At 39.3% G+C, this 16868-nt stretch overlaps 1 protein-coding gene across 1 annotated transcript in view; it reads left to right on the forward strand.

Annotated features, from left to right (window-relative positions):
• Positions 1–8743, forward strand: part of slc2a9l2 (solute carrier family 2 member 9, like 2) — a gene marked incomplete at both ends in the record, with an annotated part of 91954 nt that extends 83211 nt beyond the window's left edge. The window contains one exon of the mRNA XM_080494398.1: positions 8513–8743. Within this exon, the coding sequence (XP_080350524.1) occupies positions 8513–8743 (231 nt within the window). The remainder of the gene's footprint in view (positions 1–8512) is intronic.
• Between the last annotated feature and the right edge of the window lie 8125 nt (positions 8744–16868).

Below are 16868 nucleotides of genomic sequence, written 5' to 3' on the forward strand. Positions count from 1 at the left end.
TTGGAATAGGTATATGGATAGGATGAAAATGTTTTTTTTAATGGAACACCCAAAGTTCATTGAAATGTTAATGGAATAAAAACCAAAAATAATAATTAAAGAACCCGTTTTACAGATTCCCTAGGAACCAGTGTCACACACCATGTACATAAAAGTAAGTTAAATGAAGTTATCTATAAACAATGACTAACAATGCTGAAAGGTTTCATTTAAAAATATAACACAATCTACATGTGATACTTTCTAATTGTTTTACACATTTCCTCATTTTCCACAAGTAAAGTTGCACTCTCTGTCTTATAATTGCCCTCTGCGCTAAGGACACAGTTCTGCTTTGCTTTTTATAGACACAGAACTTTGCCCTTGGTTATATTGTCCCACTTGTCTCTCATTAGATGCAAATGGCATTTGACAATTCTGTCTTGAGTGGGTTAAAAAAAAGTATAGATATGCTGGCTAAACTTCGTACCCTTTTAAACCTAAAGCCTGTTTAACCTATTCAAGCATTTTTTTCCCCTCATTGGATCAAGCTACTGTTAATATACGTAAACACCTAATGCAATATGTGAGGTTTTCGTCAGGGCCTGCAGAGGGATTTCGTTGAGGAGAGATTTTGTTTATGTAATAATTTCACAGTCTATGGCAGAACAATTATTTGGTAAACAACAGAGGAGTACTTCAGTTGATAGGAAGCATTTTTTGGTCATTAAATTTGTAACTCAATGAATACAAGATGTAAAGTAATAATTCACTTGCTACTGAAGCATTACTCATTGCTTACATTACATTATTGTAATTTCAATTCAAATGGAAGACATTGCTTTGTTGAAAAGTAATATTTCCTGGAATAATCTTCCAGGAAACAGAAAGGAGTACAATTATAATAAATGCATCAAGGCAGAGAATTAAAAACTACACCGCTTGAACCTTCACGTAAATTATCACGCACACACACACACACACACACACACACACACATAGGATCTACAGGGAGTTATCAACCAGAAGAGGCCAGAGTGATATAACTATTGTTTTTGTCACTTTACAAAAAAAGTCTTTATTTAATGCAAAAACACTCAACCACCTCTTAAATAACCTTGAAGATAGCAAAACTGATGTGATGATGAGAGAAATGTGTATTTTCCTTTTACCTAAACATCGCACACAACACCGATCCAAAAGTAAACCATCATAGGTGGTTGCATGACAGGTTGCAAGAAGCAGAGTAAAATTACTTCTGACCAGAAAACCACCGTGATTATGCCTTCTTATGCCTTCACATCCTGAAAGCCCCTGCATTAAATGGTTCTTCAAAAAAAAAAAAAAGGTTCTTCTTTGAGATAATATGTAGCTTTCGCTGGGTCGTGAATCTTTCAAGCACTCCTCTGTGCTTGAAATTACTGTGCATGGATAAGCATCCTCACGATGTAGCTCGGGAATGATTCTGACCCGCAGCTGATGCTGCTGGATGCAGGCATTTAGCCTCTGGCATTTATCAGGATTTCTGCAAGAAGGATTTAGTTAGAGTCACACTCTGCACAGGGTAAGCACAAATGACAAGAGCACTGGATGTCTCCACCATAATCTTGTTAGGTTCTGAAAACAGGGGCAGCCATTCAGAAACTCATTAATATATCAGCGTACTGTGTTCACTAATAAACCTGATGTGACGGAGCTGCACTGAGATGCAAATTACCTTTGTATATAGTACACCTACCTCCATTACAGAGAGACTTTATGAGGTGGAAAGTATAGCTCGTTTGTATTCATCCGCCTGGGCACACGTGCAGTTTTAACTCAACAGCTCATATCATTAAAACAATTCTCCATATCACACGCGAACTGCTAAACCCTCCTAAATACCATGCTACATTTAAAGATATGCACAATGAGAATGAAATACTAAAGGATTTTATAAATGACAGGAAGGAAAAGGATTTCAGATGTAAAGGGATTACTGGCCAATAGTTGAACACGTGTGCTTTATAAAAGCTTTTTGATATATTAGGTGGGGTCAGTAGAACTACAAACAAAATATAATTCCTACTGCACCTGCTAAATACAGCCCCCCTCATTTTCTTCTCCAAGAAAAAATATTATTCCAGTCAATTACTCTCAGGCATAAACTCATGGGCCAGGTCCTCCAACTGCAATCTGAAGGACAGATTCTCAGAAAGAAGCAGAAGTAGTTCAACAGAAATCAGGCCAAAACTTTGAGATCAGAGTTGCTGATGAACTGTCAATCAAGTGCCTCCTGCCCTTTCTCTGCAGGCCCTCTCAACATAATTAGATGTGTCCTTTTTAGTCAGCTATTGCAGGGTGTCATGTGTTCAAGAGTGAAGTGAGAGCTGAAGTAGTTTAAAAGAGCACATCAAACATTCAGATCATAGCTTCTTCGAGGCAGAAGCTGTTTTGTCTATGTAAATGTGTCTTTAAAATCATTACGCTTGACTTTAAATAGAAACTAGAATAGAAATATATATATATGCTCTTGTATGCACTGCTTTTCTCCACCTCCAATTTCCTCCCACAGTCCTAAAACATTTGAGATGAATTGGTGTGAATTGTTTCTCTGTGTATGTCCTGAGGTGGATTAGCTCCCTGTCCAGAACGACACTTCCACCTTTCAAGGGCTTCGAGGATGATGACCTGGAGGAGCCAGCCACCAACAGATAGAGCAGAGCCGTCACCTTTAAAGAGACTTCACCCATAGTTAGTTTGAATTGGCTCCTGCACCCTGCAACCCTGAACAGGGTAAAGCAGGACTGAAGATGGATGGATGGATGGTTTACTGCTCCTCTGTTCAGCTATAGGATCTAACATGTTGAGCAATCCCTGGCAACAAAATACTAAAGTAGGTGGCTTTGTCATTAGTAGGTCCCATAATGGCTCTTGTGTGATTACTATAGTCGTTAAAAAGTGTACCGGGCCATAATGATACAGCTTCTCGTAATTAAATAACTAATTTCCATCATGGCTAATTAAAAAGAAAATAACAGAGATCAGTTGATACATTAAGCCATTAATTTTATAATTAAACTAGGCACTCGTAAAAGTCGGTCTTCTAACTGTCTGAAGGTATACATGTTGAAGTGAAGTGAAAAGTGGAGTTGGCCAATCGGGCTGTTTAATATGCTTTATAAAGCAAAACAAAAGAGAGAGAGAGAGTGAGCGAGAGAGAGAGAGAGAGAGAGTTTGTTTACCAAGCTTTTATTTTACTATTGTTTGTTCAGGTATCTCTTGAGTTCACTTATATTTGTGAAGGGAAGTCGTGTCAAATCAATGGCATATAGTCAATCTGTGTCTTTGCCTGTTCAATTCAGTGATGGCTGCTATTTAAAATCTTTAAGAAAATTTTAAAAAGAACGTGTGAATAGACACATGAATATGTGAGCACATTTGCCTGGCTGTGTTATTGACCAGGAAGAAGAAGGAGAGGCGATCTGTAGTATGATTGATTGATGTTTTGATAGCTCGCCTCTTCATTTTGAATGTACAATCAGATTTTTGACTTGTGGCAATAGATGTCACTGGAAGGACAGGCAGATGTAGAGCTGAATTTGTAATTAGAAGGATAATAGGATGGAGACGGCAGTGCCTTGGGAGACCTGTAGAAAGGGACTTGCAGAGGCTAAGACCCGACTGCAGGAGATAAGGTTGGCTGAATGGAGAATGTGTGGATGTGTGTAGAATAAAGTAGAGGAAAGTTATTTCTAGTCCTCCAGTTACACAAATATTGCAGAGTTGGTCATGTTGATTGACCAGTGAGTCACTGGTTCCTGACCTGTTTTCCGACGATACACTCAATGACTGTCACAGCAATTTCCCTGGATGACAGGTAACTGCCAACAGGTCACCAAGTTGTAAAGTTCTACTGTAGAATACTGAACAATGTTAGTACTGTTGTCAAAACAAACCCATGTATAAAAGTTACTTTTTCACTATTGGATTTTGTTTTTGTTTGCATTGCCTGTAGCAGACATTTGATTTAATTGCCTTACAAGCGAAACTCATTCCTTTTACTGTACAGAGACAAGCGTCACACAATTGTCAACAAGTCTTGATGCAGGTACTTTGTCTTTTCAAAAACAATTTTTGGCTCCAAAAATACACCTGGGTTGATGGAACTGCTGTAAATATATGACAAAAGAAATTAAGAACAAAAAAAGCTTCATCATTCTAATACTAGAATTCTATCTAATGACTGCTGTTGGTCATTTCAGACAACTTACAGCCATTTTAAGCAACAGAATGTTTTTAGATTGAAATTTTTTTGCAGTTAATTTGTGTCTCAATATGAGTCACTTGGGTGCTTTTTCTAGTTTCATGTTTCTTTGTATTTGAAAAACATCTCTTTGTAGGTATTGTTTCATCATTTTATTCCAGCTGGCCTTTTGAAAATTGTCTTGCCGTTATTTTGGTCAAATTGTGAGTCTTTTCACTAATATCATGTCTTTCTAGAATCTAGAATCTTCATTGACTTTATCCTCACTCAAGAGGTGGGTACAGGACTCCTTAACTTCAGATTTGATATCCATCTTTATCTATGAATTCAATTCTTACAGTGGTCACTATTATCATGTGTGCAGGTTGTGCAGGGGTCGGGGAGTCTTGGTGTGATGAAATACTTTGTCACTATTTGTTTAGGTAGATGAAATCTCTTCAAATAGAGGTCTTTATAGTATGTCTTTGTCTCATCGATCTTCTCAATGTGTGCCAATGTGTTCATTTTGAGTGTAATTTTCATTGCATATCAATATCATGTATAGTTTCTCAAAAATATATTCCATTAAAATGCAGCAGCTAAGCTCATTTCACTATTGTTAATACATAGTGCATGTCAGAGAAGTGTTATGAGTATCAATAGCTACAACCTATTACAGATCTCAGATTACCACATTGATAAATTCAAATTTCCACAAAGCTCCCTCACTTAGGCTGACTTCTCCTGATTTGTATGGATTTTGTTTTATTCATTTTTTTAGGCACACATATTGCACATCATAGAAACGTCTGTGCTACCATACATATTCTACAAATTGCAATGGGAGTGTGAACAAAGAAAGCACAGTGTTTTTTTTTGTCTAAACCCAGCAATGCTGCAGTGTTCGCATTTCCTTGCTTGTGCCTGGAATTTTAAATCAATGCTTTAAAATAAGGATGATGTCCTTGATCGATGCAGAACAATCTACCAGCAACTGAAATGCTGTCACACAAGATGAGAGAAAAAAAAACATCTGTTCCTTTGACATGCACATGGGTTGTTGTTTTTTGATTAAGAAACATATATGATTAACATTGAATTGGTCCTGTGAACAATTGGACTGACTGTCAGTTTGTATAAGAGTCTCTTCCATTGGGTCACGTAATTGAATCATACACAATTGACCTTGCAACGCTTTCAAGTAAGATGAATTCCTTGAAATCCAAATAGATTGTGACTGGATTAATGCTGAAAATAGTTTGACCAAATGCTCTGAAGAATCTGCTAATCAGAGAAACCTGTGCTGAAATGGTTCGATTTTCCCAAGGTCAATACTGAGCTTTCGTCTTTCAGTTTCAATTCTGTTAAAAAAAAGAAGAAAAAAAAGTGTGTTTTCTTTGCAGGGTAAGAATACGCCAACAAAATAGCATTTATTGTGTCATGAATAAAGACAGCGGAAGTCTACTGTTTAAAGCAACACACTGATAGTGAAAATGTGTAGCACTTTTTGCAATTTGGGGGAATATCATGTCAGGAATTTAGTAATTGTGTTTCTTGTTTTTAATTAGCATTTAAAGTTGCTTTTAAAGCACTGAACTGATACTCAGGTCATTTACTGACTATGAAAATGGAGTCATGCCAACACACTGTATTTGTGACGTTTGTTAAGACTAATGAACCATCAGACTCCGCCACATCCATTAGTATCGGTTTGCATACATTTGTGTTTGCCTCTTTAATTAGGGATCCTAGCTATGTAGATAAAGCAGTATTGATGAACCAGAATCAATAGAGTCACTTCACAGACCAGCTCATGCACTAGCAGGCTGAGCTTGGAGTACATCTGGATCGGTCATCATCCGCAGACACTGTCACCCAAGTGAACCGCCCACCTCATGGGAAGAGCAATCTATAAAAGTCAACACACATGAAAATAACGCCCTCCCACCACAGCACATACAAGCGCTCACACCATTACCTACTACTGATGACCCATTGCTGCCCCAGAAACTGGCCACCCAAACAGAGTATTTCTAAAACTGGACCCTCGTGAGACCAGGACTTTTTTTTAAATGTCCTCTTCTTTACCCTCTTCCTGTCCAGTTTTGCAGTGTTGCAATGAGTCTTGTATCTTATCTGTTTCCTATTTTACTCTATTTTGTTCTGCATCATCTGATCTCACCACCATCCCTCATTTGCACAATTCTGTTTGAGGCTTCCCAATAACATTGTGTCTTGTCTCGTCTTGTCTTATCCTTTACTGTCCTACTTGTGTCACACTTATTGTTCATTATTCCCTGTACGGAATTGTCCCTTCTTGGCATTTCTTGTGCTGTTATAGGCAGTATCTTTCCTGTCCTTCACTGTTCTGCCCTGTTTCACCTTGAATCATATTGTTGTCTTACAGACGATTCTAAACTACCCCTTATGGCCCAGTGCTGTCTCGTCCCATTTTGTTCACACTGCTCCTGTTCAATTCTGTGCAGTGATGACCGGGACTCCGTCTTGTCTTGGAAAGCCAAGTCAGACTATTCTCTGCAGTTCATTGGCATTTTATGCTAAAGCCATTCTCTCCTGCAGGGCTCTCTTTGATTTTCTTGGCCTTTTCAACCTCATCTATCTTATTCCTTGGCTTCATTAACTGTCTCATACCATCTTGTCCTTTCCATCCTGTTTTATTTGCCCCCATCACTCATTGACCAGCCCTTTTCTCTCTTTTTCTTTTCTGGATTGTCACTCTCTTTTCACTTCTGTCTACACCTTGCCAATGGTGCCCAAGACTCCCATCTTGTGCATTATTTTGTGCCATGTCATCACTCTTGTTTTGGACTATATTTTCACTGTTCTCTTGTGTCCAGTCCTACCCCATAGTTTACATTTTTCTTTTTGAGATTTTTAACTGTTCACAACTACGCCATTATGAACTGTTTCTTCTTTTTCCTCCCATTCAAACCTTCAAAGGTCTGTCCCATTCTGTCATTTTCAATATTGCTTTTTTATGTTCTGTTTCATCACCACACAGCGTTTACCATCACAGCTTCACTCGTCATGTCACGTCACTCAGGTCCCAACATGTATTTGTGCATGAAACATGAAAATGTGGTTCATATGTGGGTCTGCATTAAACCAATGGCTCTTTATGCGGATGCCCAATTGTTTGTGTGTGTGCAGCACAATGAGCCCAGCTGAGCCACCACAGGAGATCAACGGTTTATCCCAGTGTCAAAGACGGGGCTGTGCCACTTTCTCCTCCATCCATGGGGCTTGCAAAAATTCCATTAATGACAGATGGAGTGCACATAAAAATGTCCTGTTTGTACCATGACTCATCTAATGACAACTCAGGGAGAAAGGCAGTGTTTTCTGAAGAACATGCTAACTTTGCAGATGAGTTACGTCACAGAGGCAGCATGGAAACTGGGTCACGGCCTTTGCATGATGCAGTTTGTGATGCTATTATGAAATACACTCAGTAGAGCAACAGAGGCAGTGATGATATAACTGCTGAAATCAAGGAAGTAAGTAGTTCTTCATCGAGGCCATGGTTGTTTGGACACTGTATTTCTAATGCCAGGTACACAGGGCTACATTTTAGGTCTGCCTCCTCATGAGCGAGGGATTATAGCTCAGTGACACACTGGAGAGGGTCAGTGAAGTTTCCCTACCCCATGCAAAATCCCTCTCAGACTTTACCTCCCTCACACGCACACATGCCCGCACACACACACACACCTCCATGTCAAATCTCCCTCTGGGTAATCAGTCAGTCTGTATTTTTAAATCTGTCACTAATCTCTATTATTGGCATGACACACCAGACAAGGTTAGCTGTCATACTTTGGGCATAGCAGCGCACATTTACGTGCTGGAAAAAAACAAAACAAAAAACAACAAACATGCATGTATTTTTCAACAGGAGATTTTGTGACTTGCTATTGTATACATGCTTATGGGACCCTCTGAGTGGAAAATCTTTAGGAGATTTGTGATGTCTTCAGCATGACTCACACTGATGACAAAACAGATGCCACAGATGACGTTGCTCTAGACTTGGCAAGAGTGCACTAAGGCTGAAAATGGCAGGACTTCATTCAGTAAGGGAGAGGAAAAGGAGGGCAGAAATCATGAAACTCCCTGAATAAATAAAATAAATTTGAATAAAATAAATTTGTATGTGACAGGATTTCTGATTAATGAATATTAAATTGTGAAGTGAAGAAATTCTACTAAAATAAAGATTTTCCGGATATGTTTTCTTCTTTAAATTGCCTCATGTTTGATCATTTGTTTTTTTTTCTCTCTGTGCAGGAGAAACTGCAGTCTTTTGCCTTCCTGGTGTTTGTGGTGGTCTGCACCTTGGGAGCAATCTACCTCTACTTCATCCTCCCTGAAACCAAAAATAAAACATTTATGGCCATCAGCCAGAGCTTTGCCAAGATTAACAAAATGCCAATCCCCTCAGTTGGCCAAGAACTGGAGCTGGTTGTGTCTCTAAATGGAAAATCTAAAGATGTTGCTGAGAGAGAGAGTTCCATATAACTGAAATAATTACTCCAATAATGGAGAAGCAGGGTCAGAGTATTCAATGGAAGTGTTTGTTGTTTGTACCTATAGTATTTATTTGATTACAATAAACAATTGAATTACAATCATTTTTAATAATGTGAGTTGTATGAAACATGCTAAAACATGTCTTTTGTATGAAATGACTTCATAGGGTTTTACAGCATTCCTGTTTCTCAAAGTAAAATGAAAGAAATCATCCTGATTTCATGTGTTCTTGTTACTAATCAACACCATGATGTTCATTCTGCAGTTACATAAGTGATACTAATGAAAGGAAATTGTGATCTTGTGATGACATTAATTATATGTGCATGCTGTTTGTTTGACGATCATAAGATACTATATGTTGTGTTCCAGCCGTGGTCTATTTGACCAAATCTTGGTGAGAAGCTCACCTGCAGTCACATATGATCTTATTTTCTAAGATTCCAACTAAATTGTGTCCTCACGAAAACAAATTACATTTGCTTTATATGTATTTTGCAGGTGATTAACTAAGACTGAGTATATCATTGACAACAATCACAAACAAGCACATTTAAAATGAGGATTTTGAATGTACGTATGATGTCGGTGTTCACTGTGTTATGTTTGGATGTACTAGAGATGGTGGGAAAAAAAATCTTTTTTAATGCAAGACGGACAGTAATCTGTCACAAACAAAAGAACAAAAAAGAAAACATCTTCAGAGAAAAGTGGTGCAATCCAGTTAATGAAATGCCTTTCACCTCAGACATGTTAAATACCGCCTCAATCAACCATCAATCCATCTCCTATCCTGCTTTATCCAACTTAGCAGCGCAGCTTCATTTAGCCAATCACAGATCACTATCACTAACATAAACGTATTGAGGTCTTGAGATGTGGTTTCAAAAATGCAAGTGTCATGGCAAGTCTAAGCTAAACAAGTAAGGTCTTTCAAAGTTGGAGTGTTCTCATGATAAATGCCCAGCTTACAGAGGTTCATCCAACCATTCAAGTGAAACATGCCCCCAGTGTGGTCGCTCTCCTACTGACTCAACAGTGACAGCGAGCTACAGTAGTGTACAGATGGTATACAGATAGAATAGTACACAAAAAAAAGAGGAAGATCGGAGATAATATGGGAATACTGTAATTGCTCATATTCACTGGTGGCTTCATTATGGCAAGTGACACCTTTCAGATGCACCTAGTCATTGTTGATCCTAACATTTTGATTACATTTCAGAGCTGTGTTTTGTCATTAGGTAACACATCTGGAAGCGGACGGTTCTGCACCAACGAGACCAGATGCAGCTACATGCTTCATCTCTGTCAAATGTAATCTCGCAAGTTTGATTTCTGTCATTTTCCCTCAGGTCCAAAAATAAGATGGATAGAGCAATAGTGCATCCGAAGAGAGACATAGTTAAAAAGATTGTAAGTGTGATGTTGTCGTCTTGGATAATGTTTTAATATAAACAACAAGACTGACAGACATTGCAGCAAAGCACACTGAGACACTTTCCAAAGAAAGCTGAGGCTACTTCCCACCAGATGGTACAAGCCAGTGAAAGAAGTGAGCCGAACAGAGGCACACAAGCATGGCATTACATAGTAGTGAGAGTTTGCTCCACAGTAGGGTGTAATCAACATTTGAAATCCTTTTTCCTGGAGGGGGCAGACATGCCATCTTCATATGTAGACACACAGGCACAGATACAAAGGTGTGAGTGTCATACTACTCTAAATAGGGTGGCCAGGTTTTTATAATGCAGTGGTAGGTTAAGAGGAAAGTTATATTCCTGATCATATCCACTGAGTTACAATCACATATTGTATTTGCCCAACTGGCAAGAAGGCAGGAAAGTGAAGAGATTAATAATTAGAAATCTCTCACAGCTCTGTTCCAGCTTATTACTGTCAACACACACACACACACACACACACACACACACACACACACACACACACACACACACACACACACACACACACACACACACACACACACACACACAAAGGTGTTATTCATGAGGTATGTAATTGACAAGAAGGTTTTGGAGTGTGGTTGTTTAGTAATTATGATACCTCTGCAAATAAACCAAATACTATATATTTAATGAGATGCCAGGAAAATAATTCGGTGATTGATAAAACATTGGCTGTGTGAACTCTTACATATCCACCCAGGGAGTGGTAGTAATTTAACCCATTATGCAAAATAAGTAGTGAATTCCGCTGGTGCTGCTATACAAATCTTACTTTCTCTTGCTGCAAAGCAGGCTCACTTGAGTGGAATTCCTGGCCGAAGAAAATACACACTTCTGAAATCAGGCTTATGGGGGAAAAAGTGAATAAAAATCACTCACCAATGGTGGCACTGGGTTGGGTATACATTTTCATGTGACAGGTTATTTTTACACTGAGGATGAATTGCTGCTATCCATCCATCCATCCGCACGTGCCTTTAAATTATCACAACATATTTGATGTTTGGTTCGTTCAATATTAACTGGTCCAAAATTAGAATTTTTTTTTTTTTAACTGATTCATCGATTAATCGAAAAACTAATCGATTGATTAATCGATTATTAAAATAATCGTTAGTTGTAGCCCTAATATGTGTGTGTGTGTGTGTGTGTGTGTGTGTGTGTGTGTGTGTGTGTGTGTGTGTGTGTGTGTGTGTGTGTGTGTGTGTGTGTGTGTGTGTGTGTGGGGCAGCGAGGTGATTAAGCCCTTGATAGGAATCAGGTGTGCTGCATCACCTCTCTGCCCATAAAAAGAGGAGCCGCCCAGACACAGAAGTGACGGGGGGGGGGGGGGGGGGGGATGTTAGTGGAGCCTTAATATTATTCCACTAGGTGTTATGCTGCTCTAGTCATGGCGCTGCGCACAGAGATGCTGCACATGCTGCTGCTCCAGTAAGGGAGTAAAAAAAAAAACCCAGATGTAAGCAAAACTGTTAATTCCGTTAAATGCTTTTAATGAATTAAACATTTCAAATCAATGAATTAAATTAATGTTATTTTTGACGCATGAGATGAAAGCATGGATGATCATTTCTAGGTCTGACAGCATCCTCCTCACTTTAGAGATTTTTCTCAGGTGGTAGAAACAGTTTTTGGTCAGCTGTTTGGAGTGACCCTCCAACGACATGGTCTGATCAAACCTAACCCTGAGGTTTCTGAGGCTGGTTCTAACAGGCGAACTCAGAGCACTGAGGTGTTTTTTGTTAGGGGAATCTTTTAATCAGGGGCAATGATCACAGTTTCTGTTTTTTCAGCATTTATCTGGATGTAATTTGAAGAAAGACAGTTTTTAATGCAGGTCACACATTCCAAATACCCAGACAAGACATGAAACTCTGAGGCTGCGTTTACACATACACATTTCCCTCTCTACATTTCCAAAAAAAAAAATTCATTTACACTGACCCATATAAACCTGTACAGCTGGTTCAAAGCTGCTATAAGAATATCAAACCCGTAGGTGGCCGTGTTGCATGGAGCCATGATAGCCGATCAGAAACAGAGACACGGAGTTTATCCAGATCTCCACTGTGGTCGGAGTTTTCAGGAATCATCGTTTGTGGTGAGTCGTATCTACATGTGTAAATACGTGGCACAAACAGAGAAATATCACAGTTTGGGGCTTTTTCAGATACCCAGGTACGTGTAAACATGGCCTGAGTCAGTGAAGTAGTACAACTGGATGTCATCAGAGTAGAAGTGGTAGGGCACATTTTTAAAACCACCAATGAGATGACCAAGAGGCAACAGGTGCAATAGAAACAAAACAGGCCCCAGGACAGAGCCCTGAGCAACTCCACGGGATGCTTAAAGGAGCTGGGGACTGAAGTGAAAGGTTAATCAGTTTTATAACCCAAGGACCAACCGCATCGAAAACATTTATGAACAGAGATGGAGGTACCATGTCAGCAGGGCTTGATGAGGGTTTCAGCTTGCTCACTAAAATCTTGGCATCCTGTAGGCTGACAGGACTGAAGGACGACCATGAGCACACTTTAGAGGATGCAGTGCAGAAGCTGTTTGGGGGAGGACTGATGCTGACCCTAATGTTTTGCACTTTGTTCACAAAAAAGTTTAGAAGGTTATTCCATTCCTCCTGTGTGTGCACAGGCACATGAGGAGTTGAAGGTGTCACAAGATGCCTCATAGTGTCAAACATAACTTTAAGGTTTTCTTTTCTATTTGAAATGAGCTGAGAGAAATAAGCTGAGCGGGTGTGCTCCATCATTTCATTTAACTCTGTGATCATTTCTTTGAGATGGAGCCTATGAACATCTAATTTAGTTGCTTTCCACAGGTGCTCCACTTTCAGACAACTTCTTCTGAAGCTCGATATGGCTTTCGTTTAACCATGGACAAGTTTTTTTATGTACACCAAATGAGATTTTAGCAGGTGCTACAGAGTCCAGAACAGTCAAACAATGACTATTAAAGCATTCCATAAACGTTTCAACATCCTTATAATCTCTAAAGGAAAGTGTAACAGTTGGAACAATTACAGTCTATCTATAAATAAAAAGACAGAGGAAGTTTGGTATTTAACTCAATTTGCTACCTGCTGTGAGAAAAAACCATGCGTGAGTTCCCTCAGCAATGGAGGAATGAGCCGATTTATTTCATGCCAGATAACTACGCTCACTACTGCTTTGTCACAGTCCTCCATTTGTTCAACACTTTTATAAGATAAAAGTGTTAAAGAGCAATCAGTTCATTCTCGAAATTTATCGAAAATCTAATTTCATTTTTACTTGTAAAACGATGTAATTTTAATTGGTGTAAAGTCACTGTGCATCTGCATGTTGCACTTGTATCAAACTTGATAATAACCAATACATTGATGTCAGTGTAACCCACACACACACACACGTCCACTTTACTTTAATAATGCAGGTACAGCTTGTTTTTAATATTAACCTTGACCTGTTGCATCGCAGCTTCCCACACTCGTATCTTCAGGCAGTATTTGTGTGTTTGCTTGGTGCATTGTTCCTCTGATTGTCTTTTGTTGACCGATTAGACGGTTGATCGTTTGAACCCTCTAGCTCCAGTGGGAGCTTCGAGGGTATTCTTGTTACTGGTATAATTTCACTTTTTTTGTTGTGGTGGCTGTAGCTTCAAGACCTGTGTTGACATTCGCACTTAATGAAACAGTGTTTTAGCTAAAGGCCCCTTTCACTGGCAGCTCCATTATATAAAGCTGCTGTGCCCCACAACACATCTTCTTTCTTTCAGTCCCACTGGGTCTAATACCCCACAGCTAACATTGAATCAGTTGAAGTGTATGTAAGAGTGGCATTGTGCATGCATGCATGCGTGTGTGGGTGTGCAGGAATGTGTGTGAGGATGCTGATGAGGCAAAGGATTACTGGATTCTACTCTCTGCTTAATTACAGTCAAAGCAGAATGTTTCATAAGCACAAAGTTTACTTCATAGTAGTTTGTAACTGAGAGGAAAACCTCGTCATAACAATTATAGTATTAAAGATTATTTCGATCACCTTTCATGTGAGTGATTCAACAATCAATATCAGAGTTGGGATTAAACATCAGTATTCCAGTAGATTTAAGACCTTGGCACTGTGTCAAATACTTTCAGTGAATACTTTTTGTTGAAATGTGATTCAGCGTGATAAATTAGAAACAACTCAGTCCGTCAGTGCAATTAACATTTTAAATCCCTGCTCTTTGCAATCAAATGATCTCATTAAGCACAGCTCATGTAATACAAATAGAGATGGTTCACACAGTGAATACTCTTCTGTACCAGGGCAGAAGTAAAGTCCCAATATGTAATGCAGTAAAGCTTCTGGCCGTCATGAGGCCAATTTCATTTTACCATTGAGCATTTGTCCAACAAATATACAGTAAACCCTTCACTACATTTGTTCGATCAGTGATTCTCAACCACTCGAACAGACAATTTCTAATACATTTCTAGAATAAGACTTTGGATAGAAATGTTCCATTTTTCTGAAAAATGTAGTTCAAATTTTGAATTGTCCAGTTCGTATCGAGCCATGTTTTAGCTATTTCTTATGTTTCTTGGGTATCTGGTCACTCTTTAGTCTCATGTAAGGTTTCCACATGTTTGATTTGTTGTCATGGACACACAAAGGCATCACCCTTTCTTCTGAGTGTTCTTGTTCAATTGATATTCAGCAATCCATGTGTGTTGTGATGTTAACAAGCCCTGCAGATAAAAAGTACCACCTTTCTTTCCACTGTAGTGAGCACCAAGTACAGTTATTGTTCTATCTTGCTATACTGCTTTGTCTAACTCAGGATCTCAGTGTGCTGAAGCCAATAACAGCTGACAACAGTAGAAGAAATGAATATTGGAAAAGCTGCAATAAAAATACCATTTTAATTCATGTGGATTCTGAAAGGACCCCAACAGGACAGCAGAGGAGAAAGAGTAGTTTAAAATTACTTTTCAGTCTGTCAGTTGGACTGAACAATGACAAAAATAGTGGCTGTGCTTGACTGACAAATAGTCTTCATAAGTGATATCACCCTTATATACAGCCCAAGATGGAAAGACAAGGCAGAGAAGCATTAATGCACAATAGAATCTGTTTCACACAGACATCACCTCTAATGAGCTTCAACACTCTAGAGACAGACTGACACCTCTATTCCTCGTATCACGCCAATGCAACATAAATTAAAAAAATAACAAACATATGCGCTGGTTACCATGGTAACTGGCACCCATTCTTGGTCAGCAACTGCAGTGGTCAGGGAGAGCTTGTGTTCACCCCTGACTGACCACCATAGAGGAAAAGCAGTCAGCAGCGGTGTGCCACCGCTCACAGCTGTGGTCAGACGCAGAGAGGTCTGTCACATGAATGAACATGTTCAGGTTCACAAATGCACTACTGCTCTCATGTTATAAATAGTACCTTCAACTTTAAATCCTTCATCCAGCACTTAACCCAGATCTCAAGGTTTCTTCTGTGCACACAAACAGTGTCCCATGTAGCATGAGATGTAAAAAGTTCAGCCCACTACCCAAAGGTATCCTGTTCATGTGTTCATATTGAACATCATGAAGGAAATACTGCACTTTATGATAACCTGGAAAGAAAAAAACAACCCACCAGCATCCCACAGGTAATAAGAGATAACGGGTCAAAGCAATAAACAAGCCCTTCCATCACATGTCCTGCCTGGACATAGGGTCCCCCGAGGGTCTGCAGAAGAATCGAAGTCAATCTTATACTTTCATGGTATCAGTGTTCTCCTCGTCTGCCATGAACCCTGTTGTTATAACAGATGTGCAGCTGTCGAGAGCATTTCAGAAAGCCTGCAGGCTTCTGCTTAATATGTGGAGACACACACACAACAGGGTGAAACCACTCTAATCTCCCCGAGCTGAGGTTTTCAAGGAAAAAAACATTAGGGTGAGCCAAGTGTGCATTAAAGAGACACTTGATGTTTTCGACACAAAATGATTGAAACAGATCAAGACAGTCTTTGTGGCAATGTGTTGGACAAACCATCTTGTCTACATTAGAGTCAGAAATAAGAACTGCAGTGCACTCTCTCAGGGATGATCGCATCACTGCAGACAACACGCTTCCACTGTGTTCCCAGAATCACACTTTTAAAGCCTATTTGTGGGCTTGTGACAAGAATTGGCATTCTCGTAGACATTTTGATGTTGGCAAGTCAAACACATATACAGGCACCCCTCACAGTTATAACTGCTCTTCTTTTTAATCCTTGTGTGTAACATAGCCTATTTAGTGGCTGAAACAATAACAATGGATAGTAAATAGAGAGGTTTTCACTGGTTCTGTAAGTCTGCTGCCAGCCTCGCTGAGGATTGAAAGACATCCTATCAGTCACTATTGGCAACATCTGTAACCACTGGACATGCCAAAGCATTTTAATTATTTATTCTTTATTTTTACATTATTTAATTTAAATTGCAAGTAATATTTTCCAGTTATCCCCAAAATGGGACAGTCCCCCACCCTCCCCACCTCCAAACAAAATTGTACCACCCACTGTTCTTCTGTAGCCCCCCCCCCTCCCCCCCTCTTGAATGTACATGTCACTTCTACAGTAACTGTTAACTATGAAGTGGTTCTTCTGCAAAA

Source organism: Blennius ocellaris (assembly GCF_963422515.1).
Source record: "Blennius ocellaris genome assembly, chromosome: 4".
Taxonomy (NCBI): Eukaryota; Metazoa; Chordata; class Actinopteri; order Blenniiformes; family Blenniidae; genus Blennius; species Blennius ocellaris.